General features: G+C 35.9%; 1 protein-coding gene across 2 annotated transcripts; it reads right to left on the bottom strand.

Annotated features, from left to right (window-relative positions):
• Positions 1–301: 301 nt before the first annotated feature.
• Positions 302–13238, bottom strand: LOC137712978 (uncharacterized). 2 transcript variants are annotated; one of them, XM_068452196.1, is made up of 28 exons: positions 12878–13238; positions 12642–12736; positions 11908–12007; positions 11572–11676; positions 11228–11390; positions 9705–9822; positions 9521–9583; positions 9317–9397; positions 9077–9171; positions 8823–8973; positions 8575–8661; positions 7514–7633; positions 7200–7328; positions 7021–7118; positions 6791–6914; positions 6113–6220; positions 5197–5338; positions 4896–5006; positions 4744–4816; positions 3968–4043; positions 3183–3368; positions 2975–3085; positions 2454–2615; positions 2184–2342; positions 1832–2065; positions 1553–1726; positions 1218–1324; positions 302–1107 (listed from the first exon to the last, which is right to left on the bottom strand). In XM_068452196.1, exons 1-28 carry the CDS (start codon positions 13038–13040, stop codon positions 564–566), a joined length of 3879 nt encoding a protein of 1292 aa, XP_068308297.1. In that variant the 5' UTR covers positions 13041–13238; the 3' UTR covers positions 302–563. The 2 variants fall into 2 exon arrangements, with proteins under 2 accessions (XP_068308297.1, XP_068308298.1); XM_068452197.1 differs by having other exon boundaries at positions 4744–4801.
• Between the last annotated feature and the right edge of the window lie 1481 nt (positions 13239–14719).

Here is a 14719-nt window from a genome sequence, read left to right as displayed (position 1 = left end):
TTTCTCCTCACAAAGAAAAATACACGTTACACAAATATTTTTACAACTCCTAATGTTACAAAAAGGAAGAGTTTACGGAGATTACCAATGGAAAATAAATAATTTCCGCCCGCTACCTTTTTCTTTCTGCACATGTGTGTTTTTTCTTATCTTTTGATTCTCTTTTGATGGCCAGGACAATTATCGTGCAGAAGAGAAAATGAGCAGAATGCACAATTCACGGTGCTCGTCCATCGCTTAATATCTCGTTCGGGAAATCTCAAGTACATAATCGAAACATAAAGAGACGAATTGTTTCTACTCAAAAAATGAACAATCATTCATGTATATTAATTTCTGAATACACCCCTAAAAATTCACTGCTCTTATTATTCAGAGAGCAAAAAACAATTTGATATCATCTTTGTAAATCTCCTAACCCTTTCATAATTCCTACTGTGCTAACACAAAAACAAAAATGAAAATACAAGAGATACATCGCGATCGTATAATAATTTACGGGCCAAAGATACAAAACACAGTACACTCGTCGTTATGGAGGACGTAGAAACGAAAGGAAATAATTAATCAGACTGGAGTACAGTAAGGTAATACGGATATCCCTGGCACGTCCCAGAGGACGACCTATCCCGATTTTCTTGATCATTAGAAAGTAAAAGATTCCAATGCAAAACATAGCTCGACAGATCATATGTCCCGGGAGAGAATACACAAACTTGAAGAGGAATTTCAGTTCTTGACATGGGATCAAGATGGACTCTAGTAGAGCTTGACCCGGACCAAATAAATGGGGAGACGCTCTCCACGGGAATTGACTTACTGGCCCGGGATCCAAGGACATCGGAAGTCACTTTGATGTCAGTCACTGGTGAGAGGTCATGCCATCCATCTTGGTCGCCAGAAGACGTGGCAGGTTGAACTGGAGTTGCATCACTTAAATGATCACTAGTACTGGAGTCCGAGGTGTTTATGCGTACAGATGCAACTACATCCGATGTGTTGCATATAGTCATGCTAAGATTTATTTCACAAAAAGAAGCAGAGAAGTTATGGTATAAGGTTCGAGGTCCGTCCACTAGCCATGATAAAGGACTTGTGGTCGCAGTACTGTAAATTAAACGCCAAAATAGATGTCAGCGTAACATAATATTAAAACAAGAAACTACAAAGTTAAAGTAAAGAAAGCGAGAAAAGATTCATCTTGAAACAAAACTTACCTGCAGTGACATGCATGATGAGAAAAAAGACGCGGTGGCTCAGAAACCTCAGGATTAATGTCATTCTGCCGGGAAATCAATATGAAGTCAACCGGATTCGTGTCTCCCTAATCCATCCAAAAAGAAACGGGTCAATATGAAAATAATGCTGAGAAGCATCAACAGTGCACAAAAGCATAAGCTACTGGGCCATGACTTGTATATGTTCCGATGCATAAAATTTAGTTTCCCCTTCAAGACATGGTGATTTACAAGTCAAAACAACCAAATGAAAGCAATGCGATGAGTAATAGTGAACCAAAAAAGATGGTTATATAGAGCAAGAATATATCAACCTTATTTAAAACTTCCTGGTACAGTCTTTCAGAGAGGTGGAAATCTGCCAGAGGAGAGCTAGCTATATCAAAACGTGGTCCATTATTGCCCTGAGTACCCAATCTCAAATGAGTTCCCTGAAGTCGGGGATGGGAAGATTTCTCGTCTTCAGAAGTTGATGACTTGCCACGACTCTGAATCCAAAATTTCATTCATTAGAAGGAGAGAGGGGTGGGGTAGGGTAGGGGTGGAGAAATTCTGTAAAAAGATAGGACCACAGTTTTAGCTTCTTCACAAACCTTGAGCCTGAAGAAGCATGACAATGCTTGATGAGGTGTTAAAGATTGTGAAGGAAAGATGGCATCAACGGGTTGAAGTAGTGAGATTTCCCATTGGTTCCCAACAGATGACAACTGATGAATTTGGAAACTTTCAGAGCTTGTCTTGTTGACAACATCCATGCGCACAAGAAACTCTTGCAATCTTGATGGACAAGGACTGATAAGGAATGACACGTCCAATGACGGCAATACCTGTGAAAATGAATGTTAATATTGATCATTGATATATTCAAATCAATATATTTGAAGGTACTTCTTAGAAAAGTGAGTCAAATCAAGAAACTTTCACAATTGACAATGATCCACACACCTGCAAATTGTAATGCATGCGTAAAGTGCGAAATCTCATGGTGCTTGAAATATCACTCATCTCATAATATATTGTTATGTACAAGGAAATGTTCCCAGGAACAGCTGCCCGAAACCAAAGAGGCCACGATAATGGTGTTTCCCCTTGAATAATAGTGTCCTGAAGTACAGAAAAACATAAACATTAAACACTATAAGACCAGAAACTGGAAAATTACAGCTTCATAACAAACCATATAAAGATACAAATCGGGAGAATTTGGATGCTGACCTCAGGAAATAGAAACAGGGCATGAGAAACATCATTAAGGTTAGCATGTTCAGCAGACTGATCAGAACTTTTCTTTTCTAAGCAAGCAGGAAACTCCAAGTTCAAACTTTCTCGCTTTCCAAGATTCAAGAATCTAGGATGACTAATCTTCATTTTCAAATTCTGCAAGAATATCAGGCCATAACATATAAGCACATTAAACATATTGTATGCATCAATTTACATGGTTAGTCCCTGCCTGACATAAAGGAAAGCTTGGGCTATATCTACTGTTCAAGACCATGAATTAACAGTGCATAAGCATTAGCTCATGCAATGGCATTGAGTACATGACAATCCTGTATGGCAAAGTGATCAGGCAAAGTTCAAGCCAACTACCTATACTACATCCTTAACAATAAATAGCAAATAAACATTTCATAAAAGTTAATACAATGCAAGATACATTCACAAAAACATACACGAGTAAACCAACTACCTGATTATACAGTGAGACCATAAGTAAGTGCAAATGACCATACCTTCACAGCAAATTCAGATTTGTTCTTCAACTCCAACACAAGATGCCGTAAATCTCCTGTATATGCCCTTTTAGGTAGTGGATGAATGACACCCTCAAGCTTTGGTACACTCTGACACAGGAAAGAAGATAGTTAGAAGAAATGGATGCCCAAAGATGGTCATTGCAGAATTCTGAAAGTGGAAAGAATAGGAGATGGGAGCAAGCACCTTAACAACTACAAACTTTAAATTATCACAATGAGGATGCTTCGCCTTCTGTATTCGGTTTCTGCTTATCTTCTTCATGGGGTTAGTGTCAAATTTATGGAAGCCAACAACAGAGCCTGACAATTTCCACTTTACACCAACAATCTGTAAAATGCCTTCTACTCTAGGAGTAACCGTTAGTTGCACCTGAAAGGAACAGAAACTGACAATAAGCAGAATTCAAGAAGTATAATAATGAATTTGTGAACAAGATATGTTTATAAAATGTGGCATGGGAAATAAGTTTGACTATACTTTTCAAACAGAAAGGATAACCACAGACATGTAAAATAGATCTCAAATAAGAAATAATGTCTTTGAAAAAATAAACAACTGAAGTTGGCACAATGCACACAGGAAGTACACAGGAAAAAAAAAAAAAAAAAGAAAGGAAGAAAAGACATTTAACGACATATATTAACAATTCAGCTCTATTTTTCTATCAGTACAAAGTTTCATATCAAGTTAGGAATGAGAAGTATAAAAACATTTATTAAATTTTAGTAGCATAACCACCTAGTTTTGTCAGTTTCAATCACAAGCGACTTTCTATCATAAGCATGGATCAAGCAGATGCAAATTAATTCATACTCCAATGACTCCATAGACTAAGAAACATCAAAATATTTCTAGTACTCTGTGATTCTAAAATTTTGCAAAAGGAAAGTCATAATTACTTCAAATTTATGGATGATCTTATTACACTTCATTCTGCAATACTTTAACAACTCAAATGAAGTACTCACCACAATTGTTTCACCTCCTGCTAATGAAAAGTCCACATCAGACAAAGAAAATAAAGAACTCTCAAAGTTCACATCCCTGCAAAAATTAAGTATGCAAACATGATAAGAACCGAGATAGGGATATTGATATAGACAAGTACAGAATGTTTTCAAGGCCAAAGCGTAATTATCAAAGCATTTAAGAGTAAGCATTACGGACACAAAGTTCTACAACAAGAATTATACACTGGTTATGGTTAAGCCCCAAATAGGCTGGCTTATTAAGCCTAAAATCCAGTAAAATCATGCAATAGTGAAGCCCACAAGCACCACTATAAGGCCCAAACTTAGAAAAGCAAAAACTCATTTTACAAACACAACAAACTGGTCCATATTAAAAACTAATAAAAAATAAAAATCAACTAGTTGTGTAGTATAAAGGCATGCAGGCAGCCATATGAATGATAATATTACTACAGGTTGATACAAGTCTTGCCAAAAAGAGAAGAGGAATGGAAACATGAGATTTCTCTCCAAAGGAACTCCTCAAACTTTCAGTGATTGTCTTGATTGAGACCTTACAGAGTCATTAAAAGATAACTTTGGCTAGTAAGTATTCCAAGAAAAAAGAAAAACTATCAATCCATCAACAAAACAGCTCATGCCCAGTAATGCAAGAGAAGTCATTGATAAGATGCTAGTAGTGGCCCAAAGGCATTTTAGAGTCGCATTGCACTGAGTACCTCACCAATGCCTTTGACAATACTCAAAGCAATTCTAAACAGCCATGTACACACCTATGAATTAAACTAGCAGATTCTCCATCCTGAATCTCCACTAACGAGCTACTTGCATCTGCATCATCACAAACTGATCAGCCAATGATTGTGACATGTTCTTGCCAATAATCAACTTGAAGAGTTAAATTGTGTTTCTGTGGGGTAGTTACCGGATTTCATTTCATCAGAGACAGCAGAAAGCTCGCATAATAGGGAAACACTAGACAAAGGGAGGGGGATTTGCAACGGATTTTTTAATTCAATATCAACCCTGACAGCTTCTGCATATGGTAATGAAGAACAAAATTTCAAGAAATGTATATCAAGTTATCAACTGAGCGTATAATAACCCTACAACATACTCTGTCTTCAATATCAATGAAAAGAAGGATGTGCATTAATCCTTAGAAGGATGCAATTTAATATATAAAGTACTAATCATGCAACTTCATATATTGTTCGTGTTCATACCTCCTGCAACACAAACATTTGACTCTTTGTACTTCTTTGGGATAAGCTTTGATTGTAACTCCAACCAATTAGTTCTGGCGGTGGACAAATTTGGAATCATTTCCTCCTCTAAGGAGACCCATATTCTTTCCTTGACACTTGCCTGGAATGTTTAGAAACACAACAATGCCAATTACAAGCCAGTCTAAACCACCTTAAAGAAACATTCAAGAAAGTCCATGAGAAAGAAAAGCTTCTCATCAGCATCACACATAAGTTAAAAGGAATACAATAGGTATGATCGCATTATCGGCGGCTGTGATCAAAACACAAATTACGTGAGTTTTCATGAGTAATTCATGCTCATTAATACATCATACTATGTTTACCACATTGAATTTTCTACACAGCACTCTCAAAATTCTTTTCTTGAAGTTCCCAAAATATCAGTACACAATTTGGTAAGGCTACAAAACAGAATATGTCCATAAAGAATAAACAGTTAATTTGTAAATCATTAATTTACCCAATCATATTGTGCTGTACATAGTGGCAATCTCTACACTTAACAATTTGTAACCTCATTCAAAAACTTTATGCACCCTGGGAATGTATGCATTAACATGGAAAGCCCCTCGAGGTTTACAAGAGCAGGCATATTTCTAACTACTTCTGTTCCACTGAAATGTTGTAACAAAATTACTGAAACAGCAACATCCATATATTTTTTTCATAAGGGAGTGCAACCCTTATTTCCAATAAGAACACCATCCTCATATTCTACAACTAAACTTACCAGCCTACTAATAGCTCCATCAAATGAGAGAAAGAAATAATAAAATTAGGAGGAAGTCGTCATTGAAAAAACAAGGAAACAGAGAGAAAAGGAGGAGGATTGAATAGAACATTTATAACATAGAAAGGGAATACAACTTACAGCTGCAGATGATGCATAGGTCCGATGATCCTCAAAAATTACCCTAAGAGATGAAATATTGATCTCCGGCAATTGAAGCTTTGATACTTCAAATGTTTTCCCTGTTTTCTATATAATCCAAGAGAAACCTCAGTTAGTTTGCAGCAAAACCTAGCTGAAGTCATGTAGATTGCTTAAAAGCTTTTTAAGAAATTTTAATTGTTTAATCTAAAAAATATAATGTAAGCAAAAAGTGCAAAAAATAAAAGGGTGCCTTAACAGTCTACTAATTTTTGCTCCAGAAGTTGCTAAAACTTCCATAGCAATTTGAATATGTCAGTGGATGCCCAGAGGGCCTGAGAAGTTATTATGTTTCCTGTCAGGATCATATTTAACTTTACAGACTCTGTGGGTGGAGAGAATCACCTAACATTGTAGCCCACCCTAGGTGGGGATAAGAAAAAAAGTCGTACACATGCTTTCAAAGAACTAAAAATATGACATTAAAGTTAAACTCATTTTGAATGCAGGGTGATGAAAGTAAAATGTCAAAGCCAAACCAGATTATACCTTGAGATCTGAAATGAAAGTTAATATTTCCTTCTTTTTTTTTCGAGCAAATGCAAATTACTTTTAAGGACCTTGCACTTTTTCCTTCTCCTCAATCAAGCATAGAATACAAAGGGTACTAGTGCTGACCTGAACAATTTGAAGGAAGTCTCTCAGGAATAACTCCTGCGTTTTCTTGGACTGATGACCACAAGCCAGGACCTCCATCACATGATTTGCAGCCAAATCATATAGCCCAAGAAGAGCATACCACCTAAATCACAGAAATTGTATGAAAAAACGCTACAGATTGTAAGAAAAGAAGCTGGCATACAAAACTACATACAAATTAAAGCCGCATCTAAGTCCATATAACTTACTGTCCAATATGGAAATGAACATGGTCTTTGATATGGCTCCACGTAGTTCCTGTATACACAGACATGGCACCTCTATATGTGCGAATTGCATGTTTGACCTGGATGGCTCAAGGCAAGAAATCTTTTTCAAAAGATGCAGCATTTATTAAGTTAAGTTGAACAACCTAAAGAATAGCTACCTGATCAGATTTCTTGTAACGGTCACCAGAAAGAACAAGATGAAATCCATATTTGTGCAACATAGGTGGTCTAGACAGCAAGTAACAATAAGACGCTTGCTCAAGCATTACAGCGGAATACAGTGGCTCCTAACAAAGAATTAGTCAGGAATAAGAAAAAAAAGACCTCCTAACTGATTATATTGAAAAGGTAGCAGTAAGACCCTTGCTCAACCATTATAGCACAATGTAGCAGCTCCAAAAAAAGAATTGGTCAGGACTCAGGAGTAAGAAAAATGTTCTCGTGGCTTATTAAATTGAAAAATAGGCAGTACCTCCGTACAAACACGGAAGTAAACAGTTGCAGCCTCTTTATACTGATGTCGTGCCTTCAACATCTCCACCCACCAAAGACCACACCTAGTTGCGTTTTGCTGGCTAGATGGTGCAACTTTCTGCTTGGATACCAAAAAAATGTGTAAGAAATTTGGAAGAGATAAACCAGAGGGAAAGATATGGGGGAGCTGCAAGTGGATATTATAATACAAGTCAACAGCCTCAAACATTTGCCAATTTAGCCAGTTGCTTTCCAGAAAAAAATACAAAACAATCATGCAAATGCAAACCTGAGAATCTATTGAGATAAAAAATGGAATTGTAATTGAAGCATGCAGCTTCTTTGTTGAGAATCTATTGGTTGCAAGGCCTTTTAAGAAAGATGAAACTTGTAAAGTTCTGTTTAACTATGGAAGGATAAGTGCCTTTGGTTGGGTGGGTTTTCCATGACAGCTTCTCAAGATTGTTGGCCTGTGACTATAGACTAATCATCTAACAAAATATTTTAAGTATTTTAAGAGAGGGGTTGTGATATGAACGCTAATGCCATTAAAATATGCTTGATTCCTAAAACTCCATTTGTTGAAGTCATGGACTACAGACCTGCAATTTGGTTCACTAGTATCTACATGACCTTACCAAAAGCTTTTATCCCTGAGATTGAGAGAGGCATTGGGTAATGTCATGTTATACCTATTCCTCAAGGGCATTCGGCGTCGCAAACATGTTTCAGGGCTCGTTTGGTTTAAGGATTGGATTGGAAGGGCTAACTGTCTAAATTCAAGGCATATTGAAGGTAGATGAGAATGATTTTTCATTGTGAGGAGATTAGAAGAGGATTGGACGCGACGAAAACTTCTCCCATCTAATCCTGGGAGGATTAGAATGGATAACTTTTCTTCTTGGGTAATCCTTATCCTACCTCTATGTTGGTCACAATTTTTTTAATTTCTTCTTTCAACATACCTTTAAAATGGTGTCTTATCTATTCCAATCCAATCATGTGTACCAAACAAGGCCTTAATCTCAAACCAAACAGGAAAATAAAAAATATACATACTAAATAGGTAGTAAATGCGTTTTCCATGCAATACTCTGCATCCTTTCTTGACTGGTCTGACATGAAATATGCAAGCCCCATCATTTCCTGCAAGAACAAATGAAATAAGTGAGCTTTGTTACACCACAGGAACATTCACAAAACAAAATAAAGACCTTTTAGCCAAGAGAGAGAATCAAATGTAGGAATACATAAGCAGAGGGGTAAAATGAAAATCCAAAAAAGAATCCAGAAGCCATTAAACCCACCTGTACGCCAGCATAGCGTTTCCAGGCTTTGTCAAGCTTGTAATCTGTGGATATTAGGCGATAATTCGACAATGCAAGTTCATAATCACGTAGCATGAAGGCATAATCACCCAAAACTCTAATTTGGGATTCAATGGAGCTAAAGGTGTACCTAAAACATGGAATGTAAACTGCCTATTAGTAAAATAAAAGGATACAACAAAGAACACTAAGTAACAAAATAATAATGAAATAAAATTAATTGTACAGCATACGTAGGGCCACTGGGAGAATCCACCACATCATCTTTTCCTTTTCTCCACCATAGATTTTTTATTTGGTTCCTAAAACCTTTCCTTGTTGCAGCAACCTGAAAGCCACAGAATCAGACATAATATAGTTTTACACATATAAGTGTGCAAATACTGAAAGTAAAAATAAAGAAAGGATTGGACCAATTGTACACTAGAAAGTAAGTACTCAGAAACTGAAGGAAATATTGTCGAGATACATGCCTGCTGATTGAGCAAACGTATTTTTTGCTCCATGTAGGGAATAATGTGTTTAGTTGATAAATCTTGCATCAGGTCTTTTATCTGTCCCAGTTTGTACAAATTGGATATCATGGTAAAAATTCTTACGTCAGCAGAAAATTTTAATTATCAACCTAACATAGGATTATAAGAACATTTGATAATGAGCAACAAAAAGTACTTTACCTCATTAAAATCCTCAATATTAAGGAAGCAACGAAGCGGCTGACTAGGTAAATCTTCAAATTTCTGTCCATAAAATACACAAGCATAGAGCCTCAGCTATACCTCATCTAACAATTTTATATAACAATACCATCAGATAAACCTACAGAACAAGGTAAAAACAGAGGACTTCAGAATAGCTTACATAAAGCACCCAGGGATAATCTTGATGTTCAACCACACCATCTTGAGAAGAATTAATGCACAGTAACTGACAGTCAGAGCCAAAAGTGCTCCTCATTTCAGTTAAAATTTTAGTTGCCCTGCAAAAAGAATAAGACTCCAACAATATCAATTTTCTATTGTTGTCAACTTTGATTATCTAAAGTTACTATTTCTATTAGCCTTCATCCAAATACAAGATTTTTGAAAAAAATAAGAGAAGAAATAAGTACAAGGAAATAGAAACAAAATGTCCAAAAACAAAAAGGCCACAATAAAAGATCCTATTGTTTCTTCCACCCAAAGAGTTCACAAAATTGCCAAACATGACATCACCACAAAATTCAAACTTTCATTTGAAATAACTCCAATATGAGACTCCCCAAATAAGGAGTAGCAATCTCTAGGCAGCACACCCACAATCCCAAACACCTAAAGCAACCTCCCCTCCAATATGAGTGATAAAAGGACAATGCAGGAAGATATGACCAATACACTCGGCATCTCTAAAGCAAGGCACCAATGAGACGGTTTCTTTGGACTATGATGTACACCTCCAAGACAAACTTCTACCAAGATCTACTCATATTCCATTCCCCACCACTAACTTGAACCCCAACTATAAATTAGGAACTGAACAATCCTTTTTTTACTATAAAGAAACAAGTGTATTAATATCACAGGAAGGAAACAAACAAAGAGGTTAGTCAAGAAGGTCAAACCAGATCACAGAAAACAATCAGGACTTAAAAAGCTAAAACATAGAAACACCAGCACAAACAGCTGGAAAAAACACCTAAGACTTTCAACAATCCTTCACCAATTATATTGCAGAAAACACTTATAAATGACAGAACAAAACCATGAATCCTACTTATGAGAAGATCATCCATTTCCCTAAGAGAGGACCGCCTAAGCTGAAGGTTTCAAATCTCTATCCTTTAGAAAATCTCTCTAGGATTTTGTTAGCTTTTTGGGAGTCTGAACATAGACATGAAATTGGTAGGAATAGTATATAAGACTGACTGCATGAGCATGAGGCTACAACCTCTAGGCAAGCACTGACATTCCCAGAATTTTTACAATTGATAATCCCAGAATTTCAGAAAGCATGGATTACACTCCAAAGGGAGCCCAAGATAAATCAAAACAACCCACTAGCTTCGCACCTCAGACCCAAACCAGGGACACCCTTATCCTGAATATTGATATCCACCATAACACTCTTGAACATCTTGATTATGAGGATCAATAATTCTAATAAAGTTAATAAGAACTAAGAAGACTACTTGGATTATCAACGTTGTCTTACCTTGTTTCAACTCCATGTACCTTGACGGTATGAAAATACTCGTTAGTACCTTACCTCCTTATATTTACTAAATTCAGTCAAATATGTACACGAATTAATTTGCTAAGTTCTGACCAAAAGGTATAAAAAATTTATGGCCATGCAGATTCTTTATTTGCTTTCTAACATGATTAGAGGGCCAGAAAGGTAAATACTTCTCTAAAGGGCCATCTTGTTTATCATGCACTAGTAAATAATGCTTCAAAATCTTTGGGTCCATTGCCCCATTAGTAAGAAGGGAGGGCAACTTCTTGGTGTTAAAGAGGTCAACAAATCTGTTGATAGGCTGATCATCCTTTGAAGAAACTACAATGAGACCTGCAAGTAAAACCAAACAATATAGTTACAACTGAACCCAACCAATACCCCAAAAAGAAAACAGCATTTTGAGAACTATGATTCTATGACTACGGCATGGACCAGACTTTTTCAGCTTTGTCATTAAAATTGTAACTAGATAGGCAAAAGAATAGGTACTTTATAAGTTTCAACACCTTACATGCCACAGGATGATCAAAAGCTTCATGGTCTGAAAAAGAGACGCTATGTACAAGCTCTTTGTTGAAAAACTGAAACCATGATGGTAGAACTTCAGATTCCGATACTGCAAAGGAAAGCCATAATCATAGTTAAAGCTGTAGATCTGGGTAAAAAAGAATTCATTTCAATTTCAATTATACAAGTAACACAGGTGCATAGAATAGCCTAAGAAAGATAATTGCTCAATCCATTTCATAAATTTTAAAAATAAGAATAAAAGAAATTAGTTAGGTACAACACAACTCCCTTGAGAGCTGAATGTCAACCACGGATCTATATAAGGAATATTACTTACTGGATAATGCATTATCAATCTGAGGCAGGTCTGAGCACAATTCAGAAAGATCTTTATCCGCCGCCTGGTTTATGACTTGTTTCAACCTCTCTTTTGCTACCTAGGTGAAGTTAAACAATATATATCAGGCTCTAACAGTTCGGCATCCAATAGGAAATTAACCTTTAACTATAAAACTGCATGTGCAAAACAGATCTAATATTCAAATACCAAAACCCACCTAAACTCCAACAGGATACTTTTTTTTTCTCCTTTTGTTTCACTGAGAAACATGTCATTATGGACAGAGCAACACGGAGTACATAATAGATTGAACTGACCAACGAGGAACATTTGAACATTTAACAAGTCAAACTTGTAATTGTTTCAACTCGAGCTTATGTATCTTCCTAATGCTTACTCTGTATACTAAATATCTAACAATTATAGTCCTTTTTCCCTTTTCCCTTTCCCATCTCTCGGTAAATGTCCATCATTTCAAAATCAAGTCAGATGTTTATATGGGCCAGCCTAGTAGGCTACTAATATCCACTAGTCAAATTAGTAGCCCAGAAAAATTGAGCGAAACTAGCTCAAATTTTGAATCTTTCACATATCTATTATCCGGGATTTCAACTAATTCACACAATCCTACTCCAACTGAAGTGAAGGTTCGTACTTTCCCAAGTTTTAATGAAAATCTTAATCAGTTCCCACATTTTCACAGCAACCAAACAGCACAATCGAAAAATTACCTCCAAATTCGGTTGCCGAATATCCAACTCATAAAACAACCGCAATCCGAACTTCTGAAGCCTGTAGGGTTGATCACTCGCAGTCCGCACAGGCACTGCACCGAAACACAAAAATCTTAATTTCCACTCAAATTCCACCCTCAGTAACCCTAACACACACACACACACACACACACACACACATATATAAATGCACAAATTAGTAGGGAAGTGAGAAATAAGCGGGTGGGGTTCACCGTCGATGTTGTTGAAGACGCAGAAGGGCTTGAGCATTTGGACTAAGGTGAGGCCGTTCTTGAGGCAGGCTTCTTCGACGAGGGGCGTACGGAGCACCATGACAACGGGAGTGATCTCTTCCAATAGCATTCTGCCAAGTGGCGTATTCGCCGGATCCACCATTTCTCTGGAAATGCGCGGTGGAATTGGTGACGGTGACTCGGGGTGAATGACGGAACTGAGTCACTCACCGGGTCGACGCGGGTCGGGGTGAGTCAGGCGTGGGTTTGGCTCGCTAAGATCCCGAGCGTCAATGGAAGATCGCAGAAGAGCGCTTCTGGCAAATGAAATCTGCATACAGAACTCAGAAGAGCTAGTACGACTTCGTTTTGTTGTATGTACTGTTCTAATGAGCTTTTGCTCCCCGTTTTTGGTTTTGAGGAAAATAGATTGAAATTTTTAAATTTTAACGAGAATAAAATAAAAGATAAAATAAATGGTATTCGGATTAATTTTTTAGTATAAAAATATGTTTTTTTATTAAAATAAATAGTACCGTTAAACTTCTCCTGTTTTCGGTATTTGGGTTGTGCAATTCTAGGGCTTATTGGGTTTGTCGGTGGGGAAGCCCATATGTTTATTTTAATTTACTTGTTTTAGACCTTCCGAACTCTTTGAATAAAACTCAAAATTTAGATTCTAAATCTCCCATAATTGCTCTAACTGTGTCAAATATGAGTTTTAGGGAAAATTTAGTCTAGTAGGCCTGCCTACCATATATGTGTATTTTTTTAATTTTATATTATAAATTTATTGAATCCAACTGTTATGATTTAATAAGATCAAATCTAATGGTATTAAAAAAGATCTAAAAGTTCAAATTTAAATTTAATGTCTAAAATAATTAAAAAAAGATTCTTTCATAGTGTTCCACAAGTTTCAAGGTAGGTTTAGTGATTTTTCAATCAGAATCTAAATATTTTTAGTTTAAAATATTCATAAAATTAAATTATGTAGTCTACATAATATTTTTTATTAAAAAGTTACTTTAAGAAGAATAATATCCTAAATTCATTTTTTTTATAACCTTGGACTAAAAGTTTAACCCATAAAGGTTGGAGTAGAAAAAAACTGTTTCTAGATTAAAACTTCAAACCTAAATAATTTTGGTTAAAAATTTTAGGTTTTAACCCAAGATTGGAGATGGTCTTAGAATAAATTTTTTTTATTTAAACATCATAACATGATGAAATGAGGTGGAGTTTCTTCTCAATTTACTACATAGCCGATTTACAAAAATTTATATTTATGACCGAAACTGCTTGTATTATAAAATATTTTTTAAGGATCATCTCTACAAAAAATATGAGATTGTTTAGTCATCAAATTGTCTAAACACGAAGATTGACAACCCAAGATTGGATGTCTCTAGTGAAGGAAAGGCAGTTGTTTCTGTTGTGGTAAAGTTGTTGCATAGTCAAAATGTACGATATTGAAAACTTTGTTCCCTTTGGACTGTGACAATTTTATTAAAATTTTTACTAAAATTTTAGAGAAATGGTTTCAATTTAGAGAAATGGTTTTTAGGATGAGCATAATGAAATCTATTTGAGCACAAAGAACTCAAGTTTTGCAAAAATATATTTATTTTTTTACTTATTATGTATTTATATAAACCATCGATAATTTTTAGTATTTTGAAGCCACAAGATACTTAAGAATGAAATCGTTTGGGAACATGTGTGTAGCCATCATAGTTTTTAGCATATTACTTCTAAGTTTGATTTATGTTGTAACAAGAAAGTCAACATACTACCCTTTGATTTATTGATTGTTTTGCTTAGTGGACTTTTCCGGTTTCT

This window comes from Pyrus communis, chromosome 13 (genome assembly GCF_963583255.1).
Source record: "Pyrus communis chromosome 13, drPyrComm1.1, whole genome shotgun sequence".
NCBI classification, from domain to species: domain Eukaryota; kingdom Viridiplantae; phylum Streptophyta; class Magnoliopsida; order Rosales; family Rosaceae; genus Pyrus; species Pyrus communis.
Note: the sequence above shows the minus strand (reverse complement) of the source record. Positions and strands in the feature narration are given on the sequence as shown.